Source organism: Pseudochaenichthys georgianus, unplaced genomic scaffold (assembly GCF_902827115.2).
Source record: "Pseudochaenichthys georgianus unplaced genomic scaffold, fPseGeo1.2 scaffold_430_arrow_ctg1, whole genome shotgun sequence".
In the NCBI taxonomy this organism is placed as follows: Eukaryota; Metazoa; Chordata; class Actinopteri; order Perciformes; family Channichthyidae; genus Pseudochaenichthys; species Pseudochaenichthys georgianus.
Genome location: NW_027262995.1, coordinates 117,418 through 144,148, shown reverse-complemented (window position 1 = coordinate 144,148; position 26,731 = coordinate 117,418). Strand labels below are relative to the sequence as shown.

At 41.7% G+C, this 26,731-nt stretch overlaps 1 protein-coding gene across 1 annotated transcript in view; it reads left to right on the top strand.

The window, feature by feature from the left end:
- Positions 1 to 10: 10 nt before the first annotated feature.
- The window catches only part of LOC117442448 (voltage-gated delayed rectifier potassium channel KCNH8-like), a 37,321-nt gene continuing 10,600 nt past the window's right edge, over positions 11 to 26,731 (top strand). Inside the window, exons 1-2 of the mRNA XM_034078453.1 lie at positions 11 to 78; positions 20,422 to 20,636. Of these exons, the coding sequence (XP_033934344.1) occupies positions 39 to 78; positions 20,422 to 20,636 (255 nt within the window). The 5' untranslated portion in view covers positions 11 to 38. The remainder of the gene's footprint in view (positions 79 to 20,421; positions 20,637 to 26,731) is intronic.

Genomic DNA, 26,731 nt, shown 5'->3' with positions numbered 1-26,731 from the left:
CATGCCTGCAGGCCATCTACTTCGTGTGCTCAGGCTCCATGGAGGTGCTGAAGGACAACACGGTGCTCGCCATACTGGGTGAGTTACGGAGGGGAATCCAATCCAACGCTTTTCTGTTTTCAGTTCAATAAATACTCTTCATGGAGTTTCACACGTTTAACACAAAACACCGAACAACACACAACACATGTACACACACGGAACGATGAACGATACGTATAGCCACAGACTGGAAGAGGGGGGGGAAATGCATCGGACATGAGATGTATGATTTCAAAAAGGGCGACTTTTGACTTTGGCCACTGCTGGCATGTTTCCAGGGTGTAAAGATGTGTGTTAACACTTAGTGTAATTTGATATAATACTCTGCTTAACTGGAACGCTCCAAGTGTTTCCAACAAGTGCATCAAGTGCTACGAGTGTTTGCACCAAAAGCACTTCTTCTCCTCCCACTTTCCCCAGGTGACGTTTCTGTTCGTTGAGACCTTTCCTCCCTCTGACTATGTCCATGTTTCTACCCCCTGAGCCACTGCGCTCTGAGCGGGGCATCCGAGCAGCAGGACGAACCTAATACTCTGAATAACGTGCACTGAGTGAAAGCTGAACGCACGCCCCGTGTTTTAATATGTGTTTCTTCCTTTTTCTATTAAATTGCTCGTATTTTCACCCCGTTTTGCAACAACACACTCGTGGACCTCTGAAAGGAGAGACGAGCGATGCCGACAGAGTGAAAGTGCACGTTGTGGGTGCACTAAAGGAAGACATTTTAAATGGCATGTTGACAGTGAAAACGTCAACATTAACGACAGTGTAACTGGATTATGTTCTTAAAAGAAATCCCATTTCATTTGATGTAAAACAGAAAGCATTTGAAAAGATTGAACAGCGTTTTGGTAATATTACTCTTAATTGAAATACTAGGAATACTGCAGTACGTGCAAAAGCTGAGAGCTTGAAAACACAGATGAGTTTTTCCTGTTTTTCTTCCTTTTTCTATTAAATTGCTCGTATTTTCATCCCGTTTTGCAACAACACACTCGTGGCCCTCTGACATGAGAGACGAGCGGTCATGTGTGTGCTGTGGATGTTCTTCAATGTCTTGATTTGTGAGTCCAACGCACAACGATATTCCAGATATTAAACAGAAAGCATTTGTAAAGCTTGAACACGGTAATAGGGAAGTCGATAGGGACTTGGCTTGGCAACTGGAAGGTCACCAGTTCAATTCCCGGAAAGACCAAGTGCGACCGAGCAGGGTTTTCCGCTAGCATTTTTTCTCGCAGGTCAAATGTCCGGGCAGAATTTATTTTACCGGACAAATTTGAAACTTACCGGTCATATTTCAATAATAATAATAATAATAGTTGTGTAGCAGAGTTTCCGTTAGCAGGTAATTACCGGACTATGAGCAGATATTCACGGGGCTCATTTTTATATTGCTTCAGTTTATAATCGTAACAGATCGAAAAATTCAGATTCATTTTTCAATAAATGATTCCACAAACAACAAACAACATAATTATTACATTCAAACAAACTACTTGTAGTAGATAACGTACATTATTCAAAAGTTTACATCAACTTTGAATAATAACACGGGAGAAACGGAGCCTCTCTTTTCCTCTCTCTCTCTCTCCCTCCCTCTCTCTCTCCTGACAGCACGTCAGTTTCTCATGCAGCTCGCTAAACAGAGGGCGGGGCTTCAGGTGATCATGCAGAGCTGCGTGTCTCGGTCAGACTCAGCAGCTGATCTGATCTCTCTCTCGCGTCCGGTTACACTTCACTCGCGTTTATGTCCATATCGATCAGATCCAGCTCTCCTGGTCGGCCTTTATAGAGAGCACCGATCAAACTATTAAGAGTGAATATCGGCCGATAATGACCGGCGGCCGATCGATCGGAGCCTCCCTAATTATTACCAGACATTTTGACCGGCAGGTTTTGAATTTACCGGTTTTTAATACATTTTACCAGCTAAAAAACGGTAATTACCGGCTAACGGAAACCCTGCTACCGAGGTGTCCCTGAGCAAGGCACCGTTCCCTACACTGCTCCCCGGGCGCCGTTCAAAATGGCAGCCCACTGCTCCTAACACTACAACCCAGTCTCACGGCATTTCGTGTTCACCAACACGATTTTTAACCTATTGATTCGTGTTCACCATCACGATTTGCCCCTTTTATTCGTGTTGCACAGCACGATTTTAAAAGCAATGTATTTCTACGGGTAATGTGTTTCGTGCCTGCAGGCTGCAGCACGTCTTTTTCTCCGGTCGGGTCGAGGAAGACCGGAAGCTGTGTGGTTCATAAAAACATGTTCTTACTCAATATCAAGCCACAGTTATTGCTTTTATTTTAAATCGTATAATTTCGGACTTTTGTTGCCGTCTGTGAGGAAAATAAATGGGGCTCAGAGCCTCAGGATACTGAAATCTGTATTTTTTAAATATTTTTTTCCTTCTAATTTGTTATTCTTTTCAAAATAACACACTGTTATTTACTCACCAATAACACACAATTATCCTTGCTTTTATTTATTGGTTTAATTCCATAATGTCTGACTTTTTTGGCGTCCGTCAGGAACTGAATTTCAAAATAAATATAACCGGAAACAGACGTAGGCATTTCGAGCGATTACCCAAGATCCTCAGCTATGGTTTTAAGCTCGCTGATTGGATGTGTTAGCCGCAATGCATGCTGGGAGTTGGTGTTTATATTATATGAAATCCGGAAAACATTTTAAAAGAATAAAATAATACTTAATTCCGAGTGCTCTTGCTTTTCTCTTTGAAAGTCATCACATAACGGCATTGTAATACACGGTTCGGCTGTATTACATACTACAGATCTGCCGTAGTTCTTTATTTATAGCGCCCTGATGAGAAGACCTATGGAAAATCTGGAAGAAATGCCGCCGAAACTGAATACTTGACGTGGATCATAAATATATCAACAATTAAACAACATCTTCAATTTCTCTTCACACAATACGTCTCCTTGCAGTATCAACACTAATTCGGCTGACTTTTACATTTGATCTAATTCATAGATAGGTTATATTTACACCATAACGGTGCACAGCTGATAGAAAAGGACTGTCGTTTTTAAAGATATTACTGATTTTCTTTGAATGTAAGAATGTAAATACTGAGTCTGAAATAGTATAGCAATATGCTGTAAAATGATGTGAAAGCATGCATAAAACTATACATCTTCAGATGTTGTGTACATACACACTAATAATACAAAGTTATTGTGGCTGTGTGCACCTTGTGTGCACCTCCTAGTGGTTAAAGCACGTTATTGAATTATTGTTTTTATGTGTTATATTTGATTAAAAAAATATTTAGAGTACATACTTTCATAGGGGGAAAGTATAAATATAGAAATATAGAATATAAAAATCAAGAAGATACTATAAGTGATCTCTACAATAAAACAGTTTAGTGCAGGATGTACAAAGATATTAATAGGAGGAGGTGCAAAACAGAAAAACGGATTAACCTTTATTTAAACATTAAATAACAGATTAAGGTCTTTGGGGGTATCTATCTACAGATAAATATTAAGCCTGACAAAGTTCTTAACGTCTAATATATTGCTTTCCTGCAATGTTAACTATGTTGAAGCACTTATTTTAACTGATATTATACACATTAATTATACTCTTATGTATGTAGATAGAATAAGAAATGTGCAGAATATGACAGTTTAATGGTGGAGGTACACACATATTGATAGATGTCTTGTAATGCACTGTTGAGGAACCTGTGACCCAAGTTTTTCATTCATTGCATAACTACACCGTAGTTGTGTATGATATGTCAATAAACCTTTGAAAATCTTGAAGGGGATGTGCAAAATAACCATAATATACAGTCTTTAATTAACTATTAGTAGAGAATAACGAGTAATGAATATACTTTATTACTCGTTTCCATTCATGTCAATTGCAGATACATGTTTAGTCTTCTCAAGCACCAACTATCAAATATCTCGCCTGATTGTTGGCACTTGACAATCACCTTACCTGAATTTTACTCAGGTGTAACTAAAGTCTGATTTAAGGGTTGTTTATATTTCACATAATTAATCAGAATCTGCAAAGTAACTCAAATAAATGCAGTGGAGTAAACATACCAGGTTAACCTCTGAACTGTCGTGGAGTAGAATTACAAAGTAGCAATGAGCTGTCATGTGGGTATATAGTAATACTGCGCATTATGGACACAAGCGATTTTCACCCATTTATTAATTATATGTTTTACATTTGATAACACCAATGTGTTTAATAATGGCAACTTCTAATTGTGGGAAAAACGAAAACGTTCAGAAGAGACGTCCCATAGAACATTTTGCGAAACACAATAGCCAGCATGTGTAGTTCTGGGGGGGTGTTCAATTCCAGTTTTGGATAATCTGGCATGGTTTCATTCCATTTCACACAGCTGTTTGACGCTCTGCGTAACCTTACGGGAACTGTAGTCCTAAACGATAGCTGGGGATTATGGGTAGTGTAGTGTTTTCGGCCATCCTAAACTCAGAAATGTTGACAATCGCAATGATGCTCGAAATGTCCCTTATAGGCCTACGTCTGTTTCCGGTTATTTTTATTTTGAAATTCAGTTCCTGACGGACACCAAAAAAGCCCGAGATTATGGAATTAAACCAATAAATAAAAGCAAGGATAATTGTGTGTTATTGGTGAGTAAATAACAGTGTGTTATTTAGAAAAGAATAACAAATTAGAAGGAACAAATATTTAAAAATACAGATTTCAGTATCCTGAGGCTCTGAGCCCCATTTATTTTCCTCACAGACGGCAACAAAAGTCCGAAATTATACGATTTAAAATAAAAGCAATAATTGTGGCTTGATATTGAGTAAGAACATGTTTTTATGAACCACACAGCTTCCGGTCTTCCACGACCCGACCGGAGAAAAAGACGTGCTGCAGGCAGTAGAAATACATTGCTTTTAAAATCGTGCTGTGCAACACGAAAAAAAGGGGCAAATCGTGTTGGTGAACACGAATCAATAGATTAAAAATCGTGTTGGTGAACACGAAATGCCGTGAGACTGGGTTGAACACAAGGATGGGTCAAAGGCAGAGAAACAATTTCGTGGTGCTGATAATGAAACGCTGGTTACCTTATTAGAGTGAAATGATGTTACATGTGTGATGCAGGACGTGATGAAAACGATACATTACGCCGTAGCTTTAATAGACAATTACCCAGGACTCAATGAGAGTGTGTGTGTGTGTGTGTGTGTGTGTGTGTGTGTGTGTGTGTGTGTGTGTGTGTGTGTGTGTGTGTGTGTGTGTGTGTGTGTGTGTGTGTGTGTGTGTGTGTGTGTGTGTGTGTGTGTGTGTGTGTGTGTGTGTGTGTGTGTGTGTGTGTGTGTGTGTGTGTGTGAGAATCAGAAAGCAGTGAATATCCCATTACACGTCGTTTCTATACTTTATTACCAAGCACACTTCATCTACTCTATCATATCCATTCATTAAATACAGAGTTAGTTTTTCTTTCTTCTTCTAGTGATGGAGTTGACAGTCCCCTCAAGGAGAACAGCAGCATATTTTAGCAAGGGCTCCAACCCAAATATGCTTGATTTGAAATGCTAAAGAAGTAAGAGAGGTGGCGTTATTTATCTGTTTTACTATCATTAGTTTCAGTTATGGGTAAAGACAGGATTGGATTTGTTTTGACGCCTTGTTGACCTCAAATGCAGGGGTTACCATGACAATCCAGCCTGACAGGAACATGGATACATTTAATATCATTTTAATTAGTTGTATTCAGAACGTCAGGATACTGGTTGCAGCCTGTTCACCTCATTAACATTCTGCGTATCTACAACAGGAATCTAAACCGAGTGAGTGGAGCTTCATTAACTCTCCTTCTGTGGTAATCCCCGTGTCGCCTCAGTGTGTTTGCAGACACACACTGCATTTTAATATACAGCAGATCCAATCTGCACTCGAAGTTAAACACAACTTACACGAGAAAGAAATCTAGCAAATTGGAAATAATATGGTCACAATATGCAGCTCGGAAATAATTCCTTTAGTTGTCTGAGTCGCAGGATGAATCTCATTTCCTGTGTGTGTGTGTGTGTGTGTGTGTGTGTGTGTGTGTGTGTGTGTGTGTGTGTGTGTGTGTGTGTGTGTGTGTGTGTGTGTGTGTGTGTGTGTGTGTGTGTGTGTGTGTGTGTGTGTGTGTGTGTGTGTGTGTGTGTGTGTGTGTGTGTGTGTGTGTGTGTGTGTGTGTGTGTGTGTGTGTGTGTGTGTGTGTGTGTGTGTGTGTGTGTGTGTAATGGACAAAGTGATAGACGGAAGAGAAGACGGAGGAAGGCGGAGCAGATGTACATCTCGTCAGTATGTTTCTCAAAAGGTCAATGTGTATTGAATTAATGGTGTGTGTGTGTGTGTGTGTGTGTGTGTGTGTGTGTGTGTGTGTGTGTGTGTGTGTGTGTGTGTGTGTGTGTGTGTGTGTGTGTGTGTGTGTGTGTGTGTGTGTGTGTGTGTGTGTGTGTGTGTGTGTGTGTGTGTGTGTGTGTGTGTGTGTGTGTGTGTATCCTCAAATGCCAAGCCTCGGCTCATATCTGATCTGGATCTTACACACACAGCAATAGATGGAATGCAGTGCTGTGCTGATATTAATAATGAATATGTTGTACATAATTTAAGCACCTTGATTATTAACGCTGGATGGAGCGGAGCCCTGCCAGCTCCTCAGATCACGGGCAAGAACCAGCTTCCAGAAAGTTCACTGTGAAAGGGTTTTAAAAAGAGGCCCAATTCTGCTTTTTGGGTGTTTTCTCTTTCCTGTATAGTGTTAGGTTAGTGTGCATGTAAACCGCCTCCATTGGACTCCTCACTAAGTAACACTCTCGCTCCTATTGGCTAGCACTCCAAGTCATTGTACATGATAGGCTAAGGGGCGGGACATCTCCTGCAGTTGACCAATCACAAATCACTGGTTTCAGACAGGAGAGGACTCTTTAAAGTAGAGACACTACATACTGATATACACCTGAACATCAGCAGGAGAGGACTCTTTAAAGTAGAGACACTACATACTGATATACACCTGAACATCAGCAGGAGAGGACTCTTTAAAGTAGAGACACTACATACTGATATACACCTGAACATCAGCAGGAGAGGACTCTTTAAAGTAGAGACACTTCATACTGATATACACCTGAACATCAGCAGGAGAGGACTCTTTAAAGTAGAGACACTACATACTGATATACACCTGAACATCAGCAGGAGAGGACTCTTTAAAGTAGAGACACTGCATACTGATATTCACCTGAACATCAGCAGGAGAGGACTCTTTAAAGTAGAGACACTACATACTGATATACACCTGAACATCAGCTGGAGAGGGCTCTTTAAAGTAGAGACAATTGATACTGATATACACCTGAACATCAGCAGGAGAGGACTCTTTAAAGTAGAGACACTACATACTGATATACACCTGAACATCAGCTGGAGAGGACTCTTTAAAGTAGAGACACTTCATACTGATATACACCTGAACATCATCAGGAGAGGACTCTTTAAAGTAGAGACACTACATACTGATATACACCTGAACATCAGCAGGAGAGGACTCTTTAAAGTAGAGACACAACATACTGATATACACCTGAACATCAGCAGGAGGGGACTCTTTAAAGTAGAGACACTACATACTGATATACACCTGAACATTAGCTGGAGAGGACTCTTTAAAGTAGAGACACTTCATACTGATATACAGCTGAACATCAGCAGGAGAGGACTCTTTAAAGTAGAGACACTACATACTGATATACACCTGGACATCAGCAGGAGAGGACTCTTTAAAGTAGAGACACTCCATACTGATATACACCTGAACATCAGCAGGAGAGGACTCTTTAAAGTAGAGACACTGCATACTGATATACACCTGAACATCAGCAGGAGAGGACTCTTTAAAGTAGAGACACTACATGCTGATATACACCTGAACATCAGCAGGAGGGGACTCTTTAAAGTAGAGACACTATATACTGATATACACCTGAACATCAGCAGGAGAGGACTCTTTAAAGTAGAGACACTACATACTGATATTCACCTGAACATCAGCAGGAGAGGACTCTTTAAAGTAGAGACACTACATACTGATATACACCTGAACATCAGCAGGAGAGGACTCTTTAAAGTAGAGACACTACACACTGATATAAACCTGAACATCAGCAGGAGAGGACTCTTTAAAGTAGAGACACTACATACTGATATACACCTGAACATCAGCAGGAGAGGACTCTTTACAGTAGAGACACTACACACTGATATACACCTGAACATCAGCAGGAGAGGACTCTTTAAAGTAGAGACACTACATACTGATATACACCTGAACATCAGCAGGAGAGGACTCTTTAAAGTAGAGACACTACATACTGATATACACCTGAACATCAGCAGGAGGGGACTCTTTAAAGTAGAGACACTATATACTGATATACACCTGAACATCAGCAGGAGAGGACTCTTTAAAGTAGAGACACTACATACTGATATTCACCTGAACATCAGCAGGGGAGGACTCTTTAAAGTAGAGACACTACACACTGATATAAACCTGAACATCAGCAGGAGAGGACTCTTTAAAGTAGAGACACTACATACTGATATACACCTGAACATCAGCAGGAGAGGACTCTTTACAGTAGAGACACTACATACTGATATACACCTGAACATCAGCAGGAGAGGACTCTTTAAAGTAGAGACACTACATACTGATATGAAAGCTTACAATTAGCATAATAGGGCCTCTTTAAATGAATGAGCAGTCTGACCAAACACATCTCTAAGTGTTAGTCAATTAGAGTCAAGATCATCAGGTGATGATAACAAACCCTTAAATATGAAATTAGCTAGTCACACACACACACACACACACACACACACACACACACACACACACACACACACACACACACACACACACACACACACACACACACACACACACACACACACACACACACACTATGTTATCAAAGCTGAACTATAGCTCCCTGCAGAGAGATACTAAGGAACAAAGGAACAGAAAAATCACGATGTATTGACTGGATGTGTTTCCATTTGAAAAGGCAATAGCCACGTTGTTATTCTTGAACTCATCGTTATCAAACAAATGATGGTTGCATAATTAGTTTTTGTTTTAGGGGTCCTAAGGAACGAGGAGTCACCAAATTAATGTTTGATGAGGTTTTGAAAGCAATTTATTTTGTATTTGTTTTCAGAGATAAAAAAAGCACTTCTGATAAAGAACATCACAATGTATTATATTGATGATTTAATCTGTCTCCGTGCTGAACCGTTGTGCAGCATGTGTACAGGAAACAAAGAGTCCCAATCGTACTGAAGACCTTATTAATGAAACTTAATGGTCTGTTTTGGAACTTGAACAGAGAAAGTGCAGAGATTGAGGCGGCCGTGTTAAATATGCATCTCACTTTAACACTAATACAACTCTGTCTCTATTTCAGGTTCATTACATGTTTTCTTTCAGACTTAATACAAATGACCAGAGGTGTAAAGTAACCAAGTAGATTTACTCAAGTACAGTACTTAAGTGGTACTTGTACTTTACTTGAGTATTTCCATTTCCTGCTACTTTGTACTTGTCCTCCACTACATACATGTAATACCTTCAGTCACTTCTCAGATGTGGATGAATGATGTGAAATCTAATCAAGTGTTGAATCAGACTTTAGTTCCACCTGGAGTAAATCCACCAGCTACCCTGCAGTCTACAAAGTACTTCAGACTAGCTGCACCTCCACCAGCTTTGAGAACACTTTCTTGATCAATCATTATAAAACACATCATATATATTATTCTGACATGGACCAATCTGCACAACGACTACTTTCACTGTCTTTCACTATATTTAGATGAGAATACTTTTCTACTTTCACTTGAGGATCATTTTGAATGCAGTACTTTTATTGTAACAGAGTATTCCTACACTCTGGTACTTCTACTTTTACTAAGTACAAGATCTGAGTACTTCTACTTTTATTCAAGAACAAGATCTGAGTACTTCTACTTTTACTAAAGTACAAGATCTGAGTACTTCTACTTTTACTCAAGTACAAGATCTGAGTACTTCTACTTTTACTCAAGTACAAGATCTGAGTACTTCTACTTTTACTGAAGAACAAGATCTGAGTACTTCTACTTTTACTCAAGAACAAGATCTGAGTACTTCTACTTTTACTCAAGAACAAGATCTGAGTACTTCTACTTTTACTCAAGAAAAAGACCTGAGTACTTCTCAGGTCATCAGGACTGTTTTAGGCAGATGATAGCTATGTGATGAACATGATGATTCAGCCTCTATGGAGAGAGACATATGACAAGCATGCTCATTTCTGACGTGGAGCTCATCTGAACTAAACATTGAATACTGCTTTGGAGTTTGTCACATTTTGCCACCTTCCCATCTCCACCCTGGTACTTAGTTTAGCTTCAAGGCTTCTGCTGTGAATATGACAGCTATAATCTGTCAGAGTTTCCTCCTGTGTATCGCAAGCACCAGCGACTCCAGAAAGATGTCAGTGCCGCTCTCAAAGCGTGTGACTTGTGCAGTACTTTATTCAGTTCCTGTAAGGAGCAGCTTGTAATCGCAGGCTGTCGTACTGCGCTTTCTTCTTTAAAGGGGACCTATCATGCAAAATGCACTTTGTGATGTATTGTATACATAAATATGTGTCCCCGGTGTGTCGTGAGACTCATAATATATGCCTGAAAATAGCATAATAGGAGACCTTTAATGTCTACTTTTAATTTGAAATGACTGCAGGACGCTCACTGGATCCCAACGTCCACTCAAGATGTGATTTGTAAAGGCTATATGAAACATTTTGCTCCCTGCATTACACAGAGCCTGTTGAGCCGACCAACAGCATGACTAATTATCGGTCATTAAAGCCACATCCGCCTGTAAATTAGATTTTTAATTGACCTTTACTTTGACCATCACACCGCATCAGTGTAGTGTATGGAGGGATGTGTTACGTAACACTAAATCAATGCTGTTTGACACGAGTATAAAAAGAAATTGACCTTTTATTTCATTACACCCCCTGCAAGGCCAAGTTGTTGGTGACTGCAGAGAAAGCAGGTTTATATTAAAGGAGACTTCATTATGTCGCCCTCATTAGGCCTGTGTATGGTCAGTGATAGAAGAAGTATCAGATCTATTTCATTAAAACTAAATACTAATACCAGACTGTGAAAATACCACACTGCAAGTTAAGGTCCTGCATTCAAAATGTACTTAAAGGGGACCTATCATGCAACATTCACATGTTGATGTCTTCTCTACATCAACATGTGTCCCCGGTGCGTCGGGGAACTCACACAGCGTCCGAAAATAAAACCCTCTCTCTTTTCCTCCGTACCCAAATCTCAAAAAAACGGGGAACAACGGAGCTGATCCAGATTTGTGTCCGATATGACGTCATATCTGAAATGTGGACCCACGGCCCAATCAGAAAGTTGCTATCAGAAACAATGCCCGACTGTTTTGGACGTAATATGGTCGGTGTTTACATTAGCATGGCTAACACTCAGAGCTAACCTGTGCTGGAGAGCATGTGTGTGAAGAAGCAGGAAGTAGAAAGGAACTCACCTTGTGGTGTAACCAGCAAGAGAGAAAGCCTTTGAGCTCCAGACTGTTTCAGATCCTTGATAATCCATGATATGGCGTTTCATCACGGCAGCGTTTAGTTTAGACGGTAGCTGCCGGGTCCCGCATGAGCTCAGACCCCTCTTTTTTATTCTTTAAAGCTTTAAACCCCAAATCAGCACTTTTGAAACGGCTAGAATGGGTGATCTGTTTGGTATTTTGAGCAAAACACTTCATAGACATGTTTTATATATATCTGAGACCTATGCTATTGCCTAAAGATAGCATGATAGGTGACCTTCAAGTTGAATGCATGTGTGTACTGCAAGCAAAGGGAGAGTTGCAATATTGCTGATGCATCAATTGTGAAATTAAGTAAAAGTAAATGAATATAATTATTCTGTTCAGATCAGAAATCCTTTATTTATCCTTTGGAGATGTACATGATTACAGCAGATAAGGTCAGGAAACACAAAGAAAAAGTAACGTTATTGTTCACACAATAAGTAAACATGTATACTGCAAAGCCTTTACAAAGTAAAACATATGATTGGTTTTAGTTTTTTTTCTGTTTCTTTTTTTTTTTCATTTTTATCTTTTTTCCCAAATGTTTTATTTCAGTTACATTATTTTATTTATTTCATTTTTAGTAAATTTATTTTCCTTTTGTATTATTTTTTCAATATTTTCTTCATGCTTATCAGCTAGTATTGTAATCTCATCATACTGTCGTGTCCTCGGTGTCGGTATCTCTTACCCGTGCTAGATAAATATATTTTAAAACGTTGCCTAAAAGTACTTATCTAAATGTACTTCCTTTCACTCTGCTGAATATCTCTTGTGTGCCACTGTGACCAGGTCTTTTCAAAAGGAAGCCGATTTGATTCATGAAATATCAGATTTAAAAAGGAGCAGGTGAGAAATTTCGAGGCTGCACATGTGTAGACTCCGCAGTCTTAAAATCCCCACAATGCTTTGCGCACGGACCAATTTCCAATCTTTGGCGGAAATCGCGCTCAATGTAAGGCGGGGCCATCGTTTTCCGAGGCTAGGAAGGATTCTTGCATCGCTTCTGAAGCACCTGACTCGGAGGTACATGTGCTACCAAGCAAGCCTCCTCGACATTGAGAAACACCCACGGTGTACCTACGTGCTCCAAAGGGGGCGGGGCCAGCAGCTACTGACCCAAAATCAGCGTTTCTCTAACAGCTAAAACAGAGGGATATGAGGGATTTCTAAAATGTTCGATCTGTTTGGTATTTTGAGCAAAACACATCATAGATATGTTTTAATATATATATATCGGAGACCCATAATATATGCCTGAAAATAGCATAATAGGAGACCTTTAATGTCTACTTTTAATTTGAAATGACTGCAGGACGCTCACTGGATCCCAACGTCCGCTCAAGATGTGATTTGTAAAGGCTATATGAAACATGCTGCTGTGTGAGGCAGATAACCTGTTGAGCCGATCAACAGCATGACTAATTATCGGTCATTAAAGCCACATCCGCCTGTAAATTAGATTTTTAATTGACCTTTACGTTGACCATCACACCGCATCAGTGTAGTGTATGGAGGGATGTGTTACGTAACACTAAATCAATGCTGTTTGACACGAGTATAAAAAGAAATTGACCTTTTATTTCATTACACCCCCTGCAAGGCCAAGTTGTTGGTGACTGCAGAGAAAGCAGGTTTATATTAAAGGAGACTTCATTATGTCGCCCTCATTAGGCCTGTGTATGGTCAGTGATAGAAGAAGTATCAGATCTATTTCATTAAAACAAAATACTAATACCAGACTGTGAAAATACCACACTGCAAGTTAAGGTCCTGCATTCAAAATGTACTTAAAGGGGACCTATCATGCAAAATGCACTTTTTGATGTCTTGTATACATCAACATGTGTCACCGGTGTGTCGGGGAACTCCCGCAGCGTCAGAAAATAAAACCCTCTCTCTTTTCCTCCGTACCCACATCTCTAAAAACGGGGAACAATGGAGCTGATCCAGATTTGTGTCCGATATGACGTAACATCTGAAATGTGGACCCACGGCCCAATCAGAAAGTTGCTATCAGAAACAATGCCCGACTGTTTTGGACGTAATATGGTCGGTGTTTACATTAACATGCTAGCACTCAGAGCTAACCTGTGCTGGAGAGCATGTGTGTGAAGAAGCAGGAAGTAGAAAGGAACTCACCTTGTGGTGTAACCAGCAAGAGAGAAAGCCTTTGAGCTCCATGCTGTTTCAGATCCTTGATAATCCATGATATGGCGTTTCATCACGGCAGCATTTAGTTTAGACGGTAGCTGCCGGGTCCCGCATGAGCTCAGACCCCGCCCTTTATTATTCTTTAAAGCTTTAAACCCCAAATCAGCACTTTAGAAACAGGAAGTGAAATAGAGGGACATGAGGAATGGCTAGAATGAGTGTTTGGAGCAAAACACTTCATAGACATGTTTTTATATATATCTGAGACCTATGCTCTTGCCTAAAGATAGCATGATAGGTGACCTTCAAGTTGAATGCATGTGTGTACTGCAAGCAAAGGGAGAGTTGCAATATTGCTGATGCATCAATTATGAAATTAAGTAAAAGTAAATGAATATAATTATTCTGTTCAGATCAGAAATCCTTTATTTATCCTTTGGAGATGTACATGATTACAGCAGATAAGGTCAGGAAACACAAAGAAAAAGTGTGTACACGTTATTGTTCACACAATAAGTAACATGTATACTGCAAAGCCTTTACAAAGTAAAAAATATGATTGGTTTTAGTATTTTTTCATATTTTTTTTTTACTTTTTTTTTTTTTTAATTATTTCAGTTACATTATTTTATTTATTTCATTTTTAGTAAATTTATTTTCCTTTTGTATTATTTTTTCAATATTTTCTTCATGCTTATCAGCTAGTATTGTAATCTCATCATACTGTCGTGTCCTCGTTGTCGGTATCTCTTACCCGTGCTAGATAAATATATTTTAAAACGTTGCCTAAAAGTACTTCTCTAAATGTACTTCCTTTCACTCTGCTGAATATCTCTTGTGTGCCACTGTGACCAGATCTTTTCAAAAGGAAGCCGATTTGATGCTTCAAATATCAGATTTAAAAAGGAGCAAGGCCTAAAGAAGAACCAGACAAACACTGGCACAGAAAACTGAAGGCTGAACATTTTGACGTCGACATTTTGACTTATCGGAAATAATACGCTTCTTTCACCAATACTCAGACACATTGAAGACCGCACACACACTTTCAGTCCTCACCTCCTGCTCAGTTCAACTGGATCTTTTTTATTTCGTGATATAGGAGTTACAAGACAAGTGCATACAAGTAGAGTGTCAAAGATACACAGAAGACCATAAGGTTCATTTATAAGTAGAGACAAATGTAGGAATCATGAAACGTGTTTTGATATACAAAGTAGTTTTGTACTAGTTTATATTTGGGTAATGGTTTGTATTATTATAAGATATTTGTTTGATTGCAATGGGTTGGTGTGTGTGTGTGTGTGTGTGTGTGTGTGTGTGTGTGTGTGTGTGTGTGTGTGTGTGTGTGTGTGTGTGTGTGTGTGTGTGTGTGTGTGTGTGTGTGTGTGTGTGTGTGTGTGTGTGTGTGTGTGTGTGTGTGTGTGTGTGTGTGTGTGTGTGTGTGTGTGTGTGTGTGTGTGTGTGTGTGTGTGTGGAAGAGAGGGTTTGATTATTATTACAATGTCTACGTTAAATAAGTTGATCATCTCCTTTTTCATTAAACTACATTATTATCCATTTTGATCTCAGCAAGTTCTTTTTTGATAGCGTGTCAAACTCTCAGAGACTTTGTTTGTGTCCTGCTGTCGTGACAACAAAGGACAACATATACATGGAGATACAGTTCAACGGGATTTTGAGGGAAAGTCTCCTTCTCTGTCCTTCTCCACCAATCATCTGCCAGCTGGAGACAATGGCAGCTCAACGGAGGTGTGGGAACGACAGGAAGAAGCAGCAGACGTGTTGGTGATGAGAGACGGGCTGCGCGTGTGAAAAGATCATTGGACCAAATGTAATTAGGGAGAGGCTCAGGTGGGAGGGGCTGCAGAAATGAGGGTGCAGACGAAGAGGTTTCGATGGAGAAGGTTGAGGTGGAGGAGCCGTGTGCAAAATATATTATTCTGAAATGGACCAATCTGCACAACGACTACTTTTACTGTCGCTACTTTCACTATATTTTGATGAGAATACTTTTCTACTTTTCACTTGAGGAACATTTTGAATGCAGGACTTTTACTGTGACAGAGTATTCATACACTCTGGTACTTCTACTTTTACTAAGTACAAGATCTGAGTACTTCTACTTTTACTCAAGAACAAGATCTGAGTACTTCTACTTTTACTCAAGTACAAGATCTGAGTACTTCTACTTTTACTCAAGTTCAAGATCTGAGTACTTCTACTTTTACTCAAGAACAAGATCTGAGTACTTCTACTTTTACTCAAGAACAAGATCTGAGTACTTCTACTTTTACTCAAGTTCAAGATCTGAGTACTTCTACTTTTACTTAAGTACAAGATCTGAATACTTCTACTTTTACTCAAGTTCAAGATCTGAGTACTTCTACTTTTACTTAAGTTCAATATCTGAATACTTCTACTTTTACTCAAGTTCAAGATCTGAGTACTTCTACTTTTACTCAAGTACAATATCTGAGTACTTCTACTTTTACTTAAGTTCAAGATCTGAGTGCTTCTACTTTTACTCAAGTTCAAGATCTGAGTACTTCTACTTTTACTTAAGTTCAATATCTGAATACTTCTACTTTTACTCGAGTACCAGATCTGAGTACTTTTACTTTTACTCAAGTACAATATCTGAGTACTTCTACTTTTACTCAAGTACAAGATCTGAGTAGTTCTACTTTTACTTAAGTTCAAGATCTGAGTACTTCTACTTTTACTCAAGTTTAAGATCTGAGTACTTCTACTTTTACTCAAATTCAAGATCTGAGTACTTCTACTTTTACTCAAGTACAATATCTGAGTACTTCCACTTTTACTTAAGTAGAACTCAAACGCAGAGACCCCTCGTGCCCCATTCTCTTGTACCTGTTTGATGACCTATATACTGTATATTCACGTTGCTCTGTGGGAGGAGCCTGTGACTTCAGGTTGTCATGGCCACATCTACACAGTAGCTGCTGAGCACATGATGATAATGCCTTGACTCTTGAAAAAATGTAATCTTGGAGTGGAGGGGGTCGTAACATACTCAAATGTATATACTCAAGTACAAATATGTTGAAAAGTAAATGTACTTAGTTACTTTCCACCACTGATATTGCCTTCTAATCTACAGCACGATGCAACATTAGTATAACATAGACACACGTTGCTGCACTTCATTACTCACTAAAGCGGGTTTGAAACGATGCAGCTATTCTAACAACCTCGTCTAGCCTGCCCTTGCATGGGCTGTTATGAAATAAAAGGTCCATTTATTTTCTGACCTGTGTCACACAACACTAAATGAATGTCATGTAATGCATCCTTGAGGCAGTCAAAACATCACATATAATACATATTCTATAACACATAGGTGTGAGAAAGCTCTCTGATTGGTCAATAGGCGTGTTTGATTCCACGATCAAACAACGGTCAAATAGAACGTGCCTTTTCACAACAAGTCAGTATCCCTCCGCGTCTGAGAAAAACGGTATACCGTTGGGCCTAAAAGCATTTCGAACTGGAACAAGAAAGCAGCGGAGAAGTAGTGGTTTCCATAAATCATGTCCGTTAGCGGGCATAACAATTAGTCATCGCTTCTCAGCTACTGGGCTCCATCTCTCGACAACAGAAAGATGTTGCCGCTTTTTGCCGGTCCGGGACACGCCATGAAACGGCCACTGGACGAAAGCTCTTCCGATAACCTACCCGTGAACACCGCAGCACCACCTGCAAACAAGTCTGGCATGGAGTTCATGGAGAGCTGTTTCAAGAATTGCACTTTTAATGGCAGCATGAACATCCACCTTCATTCTGAACGCAACATGTTAAATATGTAAATAAATAAATAGCCTAATTCAAGAATTGTTGTCAATAAATTGTTTTCAATAAATTGGTTAATAATATATTATTTACTATAATTATATCAATAACTGTAAGCGGGGAAGCAGGAGTGTTCGATTAATCGGCTAGCGTTACCAAGGGAACTACTTTATAGGAACTACTTTCTGACGGAGATTAACTCGAGCAGAAAGCGTCGATTTGGGAGCAAATTAGCCCACATTATGAAATTATTTTCCGATATTGTTGATTACAATGATAGTTTGTGCGGTGGTGGCGAAGTCTATAGGGACTTGGCTTGGCAACTGGAAGGTCACCAGTTCAAGTCCCGGCAAGACCAAGTGCTACCGAGGTGTCCCTAAGCAAGGCACCGTTCCCACACTGCTCCCCGGGCGCTGTTCAAAATGGCTGCCCACTGCTCCTAACACTAGGATGGGTCAAATGCAGAGAAACAATTTCCCCATGGGGGATTAATAAAGTATATCAATCAATATCATATCAATATCATATCAATCAATGTGTAATAGAATCGCAATCATACACTTGAGGCCGTTCTTGAACGTCATTATTGGTACGACAGTACTGCGGCAGGACCGAGGCGCTTGCGCCGAGGTCCGTACGCCTTTACAGTGTTCAAGAACGTGTATGATTGCTTAAATCAAGGACATAATCACAATCAATACTGTTGCTTGAAGGTGGGGTAGGTAAGTTTGAGAAACCGGCTCGAGATACACTTGTTGTTATGTTCCATGGAATGCTCTTAACGTCCCGATAGCAATGAATATCTGAAGTGCTTTGACAACAAATCCATAAAAACATCATCAGTGGAAGCCGTGGCGCTGTAAAAAGCACGACCAATCATCTGAGCCGGCTAAGGTAACTGGACGGCCTACCTGCCTGTCAGCCTTCCACCTGGGCACAGACTTACCTCGTGCCCTCATTGGTCATGTGCGCGTTCGTGTGTGTTGGGGGAGGGGCTCTGTGAGGAAGTCTGAAGGAAGGGGCAGATTGTTTCCGCCCCTGTATTTTCAAATTCTAGCGCACTCGAGCTGCTTTCTCCAAAATGGCCGACCCCACCTTTAATGTGCATTTTGCTCACAGTTTACTCGGGTCTGAATGCAGGGCCTTTACTAGTGCAGCTCTTTCTATCTTTAGATCCCGTTACACTCCTAGTGTGCCTTCTTCAATGCTGCAGGGAGGCTTTGTCTGTCAAACAACCTCACAGATTATTGTCCTGGATTGCTTTCCTTTCGGTTTTTGACATCATGCTGTGTGCCAGTTCTTTCGTGCTGCTGCAAACTGCCTAGAGTCCTCACTGTTGAAGAGTAAACAGGTTGAATAGTCGGTTGTTGATATCTTCCCTATAACACGTTGTTGTTTAGTTGTTCTGTGAAATGCCGACACACTTCTTTGAATTACTTTTACCGACAACAGACTCCTCCTCATCGGGGTTTACACATATATCCCTTAGCTAAAAAGGAAGTTGATGGTGACTGTAACGGCCCGTCCACACAGCGGCTTTGGAAAAAGCTTGCCGGCGGGCGTGTCTGAAACTCGACCAACAACCAATCACATGAATCTCCCGCCCCTGACACACAAGCAGCGGTTTGATTGGCTAGAGCTTGTACTGGCATATGATTCGATTGGCTGACGCTTCCACCGAAAGCTTCAAAAGCTTCAAAAGTTGAACATTGCTCAACTTTTGCAGCCTGAAACGCCGGGAAAGCTCCGCTCTGCTTCCCACAATGCAGTTCGGCGCTGTGTGGCCGGGCCGTAAGGGTCCCTGCAAAATATGATCATCATAAAATGTGCTACACTGGATTCGCACGAGAGTGGCAGAATATGAGAATACTTGCAATGATGCGTAAAGAATATTGAATTTGCAACTTGCAGCGGTTTAATTAAAACAATTATTCAAGCAATGTAGTATTGGCTTTACATAGGGTTGGATGAGCCATGAGAGACCAATTAAAAGAAGCGAACACTGAGATATCGTTAGTTTTTAAGTCTCTAATGTTCTGAAAAATAAATGGAGATATATACATACAGCGTCTTTATTAAACTCTGCCCTGCTTGCATGTGTAGTCTCGAGGCCGAAACAAAGATAAATGGTTAAGAAAACATTGGTACACTTTCTTTAAGTTCTTTATTTCCAAGAAAACTACCCAGGGACGGGAAGCAAAACACATATGCTAAATTCTAATTTTTAGCCAACAAACTCAACATGCAACAGGCCAACTTTAACATTTAGAAAGCTGAGACCGACTCTCTCGTTACCGTGACAACCACGTATTCTTAATCCCCAGGTGAAATGTACGTTCAAGGCTCTTACATTGATTAAAGTCTTATGGTAAATGTAGTATCCTAGGTTCTTGTCTTCCATTTCTTTCGGGGGCTTTGTTGACGTTGCAAATGGAGCTGCTTTGACGCAAGACCAAGTCTTAATACATCTGACAGAAAAGTGTAATCACCCTCCTCTCGTCTCCGTTGAAAGTATTTTGCTTTTCCTTTCCTCTGATCTTCTCTCTGTCTTTGATGATGTGCAGTCTAAATGACTTCTCTGATTCCCTCAGGTGGATGAAATGAGAGCAGGTATCCTCTCTCTCTCTCTCTCTCGCTCTCTCTCTCTGATTCACCGCTTCAAAGACATGAATGTTGGTGTTCTGTGTGCGCAGGTAAAGGCGATCTGATTGGCTCGGACTCCCTGACGAAGGAGCAGGTGATTAAGACCAACGCCAACGTGAAGGCGCTGACGTACTGCGACCTGCAGTACATCAGCCTGAAGGGGCTGCGCGAGGTCCTGCGTCTCTACCCCGAATACGCCCAGAAGTTCATCTCGGAGATCCAGCACGACCTCACCTACAACCTGAGGGAGGGCCACGGCGCCGACGTGAGTAACACAGAGAGAAGGACTCATCTAAGAGTTAATAATAATAATAAGATTTGGGATTTTTATAGCGCTTTTCCTAATGCTCAACGACGCTTAAACAGTTGGGATTGGATTGTTTGGATAAGACTTTTGCAAACTGGCCCTTAAAGGTCTCCTATCATGCAAAATGCACTTGTTGATGTCTTTTATTCATCAACATGTGTCCCCGGTGTGTCGGGGAACTCACGCAGCGTCAGAAAATAAAACCCTCTCTTTTCCTCCGTACCCAAATCTCTAAAAACGGGGGAACAACGGAGCCGATCCAGATTTGCGTCCGATATGATGTCATATCTGAAATGTGGGCGGGCTTTACACCCACGGGCCAATCAGAAAAGTTGCCATCAGAAACAATTCCTGACGTGTTTTGGACGTAATATGGTCTTTGTTCACATTAGCATCGCTAACACTCAGAGCTAACATGTACTGGAGAGAGTATGCACTTCTGAAATAGGGGTTTGAGGCTAGAATGTGTGGTTTGTTTGGTGTTTTGAGCAAAACACTTCATAGACGTGTATATATGCCTAAAAATAGTATAATAGGAGAGCCTTAAGAAAACAATAAAGTGTTGTTCATTTCAATAATCAATGTAGACTGCCCCCGTGTGGCTAGATAATGGGGGGGGGGGGGGGGGCAGAGTCCTGCATCGGGTCGGGTACCCGCGGGAACCCGACAGGTGACCCGCAAAAAAGGTGATTCGCGGGTGGTATCTTTTCAAACGCTTTTTTCCGGGTTCGGTTCTGGGTAAAACAAAGATGATGCGGGTCGGGTCGCATAATAAATATATTAAAATAATAATAATTTAGTTTAATGTTTAAATCCTCAGACCTCTCCCCCGCGCATAACCATAACCTCTGCAGCGCATCAATCTGCTGCTGAGCGCGCCACATTCGAAATGACTGAGGTGAAGCTCTCTAGCGAAGAATACAGCATTTTCAATTTCCCTCAAGAGCGAAATCCAACGTCTGGGAGGCTTCTGGTTCCTAGATGGAGAAAATAACCAACATCCCACGCTTTTTGACACAAATATGCAACTGCGTGTGTTAATAATTGCACATTGTCACTGCTCATGGCCGATATATGCGGGTTCGGGTCGGGTTGCGGAACTAATTGACAATATGTGCGGGTAGCGGACGGGTTCGGTATTGCACGTCGCGGGGCGAGAGCGGGTCTTGGAAATCAGACCCGTGCAGGACTCTGGGGGGGGTTTGGATCTTTTCAAATTGTGTGTCTTAAAGTGGGAATAAGAAGGGAATACTTTTAATTCTACAAATCATTTCAACCCTTCTTTATCCACACTGAGGATTGGGAAAGGAGTAAGAGCATGTTGTATGACTTTGTCTAAAACCTACCGTAGTTTGGAGAGGTATTGAGAGGATGAAGTGGCTGAAGGAGGGGACACGCTTGGTTCAGTCGACTGTACACAACTACATACTGTAACACCTGTTGTGCAAAAGACTAAAAAGGCTTGGTGATACAACAATAATAAGTTAAATGTTGATACTTTATCATCATTATGTTTTTGTTGAATTACGACCTTGCAAAGAAATACACAAATAAGAAATAATTGATGGCAGATTACGCATTTATGCACACCCTTAAAACACGACTTAGTCTCTCTCACAGCAAACGTGTCTTGTAAAAACAGAACAATTGAGTATTAGGTAAGAGGACATATCGTGATAATATCCACACAAAATAAAAAGGATTTTGAGAAATCATTCATATTAATTATTTATTTATTCCACCGTTACTTTCACTAAAACATGCTTAGGTACAGTACAGTGAGATATAGAGACCTGCTTGACAATAGAGCCCTGCTCGAATGTAGATTGGAGGTGAAATAGGATTCAATGATACATGTCCCTCACATGAGCTTTATCCTGTTGTGCACGTGACTCCGTGAGGCAGGAGCTTTTATTCAAAGCACTGCAACATGATCCAGCATGTTATAAAGAAGACCCACATTCAAATATGACATTGTTTCGTCCCGGCTCGTGGAAAGTGGGAGGTAACATATAACCAGTTGAAATTGGAAAATAGGAAGTTGTTTTAATGAATGCGCACAATAAAGTTGTCAACAAACCGCCACAATCAAAACAAAAAGGCCACAAAGGCACCGGTTTGAATAAGTTAACAAAGGAACTAAGGGAGACTCTTTAAATAAGAGTTTACAAGTTGTAGACAAACTAACAAACAAACAAACAAAAGAAAACCTCACTTCTAAAGTGGGATAAAAAAAATAAGGGAAACAAAAATAGGCAGTCTCCAAAACGCAGCCTGGGTACAAGTTAACCACAGTTATCGTTGTACTACAAGAGTTATAAGTATAAACACAAATATACCACAACTAGCTAACCACCGTTAACAGAAACTAACACCGAGAGTACCGAGAGCCGTCTGCCACAGATCCAGACCTCTCTCGCCCACGGCCTTGGAGCTGTCCCCGGAAGGTGTGTGCGGGGATTGGAGCGTCGGCCCGGCATGCTCCAATCCAGATCTTCGGTCGCGCCCACCGGGGGAGGGACAGGAAGCCGGCATCCAATGGCGTCTGGGCAGCGACACAGCTCATATACATATAACACACAGCTGCACACACTTACTGACAGGTGAATGGGCAGATGGAAGGCGGCGGCCGTAACAGACGGTGAATGAAAGCAGTGAGGGCCGTTAGAAATAACAATAGGAAGAACAAAGTAAAGAGTTGTACTCCTGGTTGCATCAAGACCTCTCTGAATCCAGTCCACCAGATCACACACACACACACACACACACACACACACACACACACACACACACACACACACACACACACACACACACACACACACACACACACTGCGCCTGTGGCTGGTGTATAGAAATGGATCAGGACAAAAAGTGAGAGAATCTTTTTTTGTGAAACTTTACACAGAGGATAGGTGACCTTTAAGAGTGTCCTCGTGGATGAAACTAAGCATGACCTCTACTGTAAACCACACACACACAGAGATCAGTGCAGCTTCAAAGGGCTTCTTCTACCCAAACACACACACACACACACACACACACACGCTCTGCGCCTGTGGCTGGTGCAGCACAGAGGGAGGAGAACACGAGGACCAGAATAGCTCCGTGCTGCTGTTTGAAGCCGTCCTGTAGCTATAAATACAGAGCGGGGGGGAAAGCACTGGCTGTCCCCGCCTGACTGTCGCTAAGATTGGATCCTGCGCGATATAAATAGCCCAGCCAGCCGAGGAAGAGGAGGAGGAGGAGGAAGAGGAGGGGAGGGCGAACTTTGGCTCACTTTCTCTTCTTCACACGCGTCTTTTCCACTGCAGTGCCATGTGTTTCTCCTGTGCTGTGTGTGTGTGTGTGTGTGTGTGTGTGTGTGTGTGTGTGTGTGTGTGTGTGTGTGTGTGTGTGTGTGTGTGTGTGTGTGTGTGTGTGTGTGTGTGGGTGCGTGCGTGCGTGTGTGTGTGTGAGTGTATATGCATGCAGGCAAGAGAAGTGTGAATAAGCCTGCGGAGAGAAAGCATCTCCTCTCGGTTGAAAGGAGGCGATCTGAAAGGTGAATGGATGTTTGGAGCACCGTAAAGAGATGTGTTCGACGTGATCAAAGACGTCAGGCTGAAAGGGAAGGCAGGGAGTGGAAAGGCTTTCGAAGGCATGGAGGAAAGGCAGAGGTTTGTGTTGAGAAAGCGTCCTCTGGCTGCGGTACTTCCCGCTGATTCACAGGCTGCAGATGGACTGTTATACGATACGATATACTTTACTGTCCCCGTAAGGACATTAGTTCTGGACCCCGTCCTGCAGCTCCACATACATGTACACACATCGTACACATTCAAATACATACACATATCCTCAGTCACCTGAACGCACCGTGCCAACACGCTGCACCACAGAACAACACGGAGCACCTGAACACACCGTGCCAACACGCTGCAGCACAGAACAACACAGAGCACCTGAACGCACCGTGCCAACACGCTGCAGCACAGAACAACACAGAGCACCTGAACACACCGTGCCAACACGCTGCACCACAGAACAACACAGAGCACCTGAACACACCGTGCCAACATGCTGCAGCACAGAACAACACAGAGCACCTGAACGCACCGTGCCAACACGCTGCAGCACAGAACAACACAGAGCACCTGAACACACCGTGCCAACACGCTGCACCACAGAACAACACAGAGCACCTGAACGCACCGTGCCAACACGCTGCACCACGGAACAACAATGGAATAAAATAAGAAAACGATTCAAGTTATTATAAAATAAGAAGGTAACAAAAATAACATGAACATAAAATAGGAATAAATACAGTTAAATTAAAAGCCAAAATATAAAAGGAGGGTTTTCTTAATATATGGACATTGTCTAATGTACTTTTTTACTTTCCATCTCGGCCCTCACTTTACATCCACACACACACACGCACACACACACACACACACACACACACACACACCACACACACACACACACACACACTCCGACACGAGGCTGCTGCACACTTGTTATCACGCCCCCACATCACACAGCTCCCCTCCTCTTGGTTTCTTTCTCTGGAGGCTGAGAGCTAAGATTAGAACAAGAGAGCTAAAAATAGACAGTGCTGGCAAAGGAGGGGGGTGTGTGTGTGTGTGTGTGTGTGTGTGTGTGTGTGTGTGTGTGTGTGTGTGTGTGTGTGTGTGTGTGTGTGTGTGTGTGTGTGTGTGTGTGTGTGTGTGTGTGTGTGTGTGTGTGTGTGTGTGTGTGTGTGTGTGTGTGTGTGTGTGTGTGTGTGTGTGTGTGTGTGTGTGTGTGTGTGTGTGTGTGTGTGTGTGTGTGCTGAGTCTTGATTAAAGGCACAACGTGCACAGGGAGAATGTGGAGGTGTGTGTGTGTGTGTGTGTGTGTGTGTGTAGGTGTGTGTGTGGGGGTGTGTGTGGGGGTGTGCTGAGTCTTGATTAAAGGCACAACGTGCACAGGGAGAATGTGGAGGTGTGTGTGTGTGTGTGTGTGTGTGTGTGTGTGTGTGTGTGTGTGTGTGTGTGTGTGTGTGTGTGTGTGTGTGTGTGTGTGTGTGTGTGTGTGTGTGTGTGTGTGTGTGTGTGTGTGTGTGTGTGTGTGTGTGTGTGTGTGTGTTGTGTGTGTGTGTGTGTGTGTGTGTGTGTGTGTGTGTGTGTGTGTGGAGGGGTGTGGGCTTGAATGCTTGATGGAAATGGAAACATCCTTCCTCTCTGCAGCCTGATCTGAAAGCCGCTGCAGAGAAAGGCGAGTGATCCTGTAATCCCAAGCCGCTGTTCTCTAAAGAAGAGGCGATGCTTTGGGAGTGAAAGTCAAAGCTAATATCGTTGTTTTCGACGGACACAGAAAGACTCTTATTGTTTGGGGTTCGATAAGCTTCCAGGAGAACTACGGGAACGGCCGGGCTCTAACACGGGAAGTGCACATTTTGATGTTCCTCATATAGCTCAGTTGTTTGTACTTATTCGATTATGTTTCTAATATATCCAGAGAAGAGAAGGAAGAAGAAAAGAAAGTTCTTTGATGCAGATATACAGATTATAATGGTTTTACGAACACCTCACATTTTATGGTGAAATCCCTACAAGCCTCGTGATCGATGTTCCAACACAGAGAGAATACATGTCATCCAAATATACAAATTACAATTTACTATAACCCTATATTCATTCTTAAAGATTACACATGGTTTCCTGCTCTTGTTTCCTCTCGTTCAGTCGGAGACAGAGAGTCGTATGTCATGTCTGGAAGTCACCGCGACCCGGCATCAACATATTCAATTATTCAATCCATGAGCAGGGACATAGCTGTGTGTGTGTGTGTGTGTGTGTGTGTGTGTGTGTGTGTGTGTGTGTGTGTGTGTGTGTGTGTGTGTGTGTGTGTGTGTGTGTGTGTGTGTGTGTGTGTGTGTGTGTGTGTGTGTGTGTGTGTGTGTGTGTGTGTGTGTGTGTGTGTGTGTGTGTGTGTGTGAGTGAGCGTCCGGTAGGAGCTGAACCCCTCTCTCTCCGTCAGGTACTGTGTGTGTGTGTGTGTGTGTGTGTGTGTGTGTGTGTGTG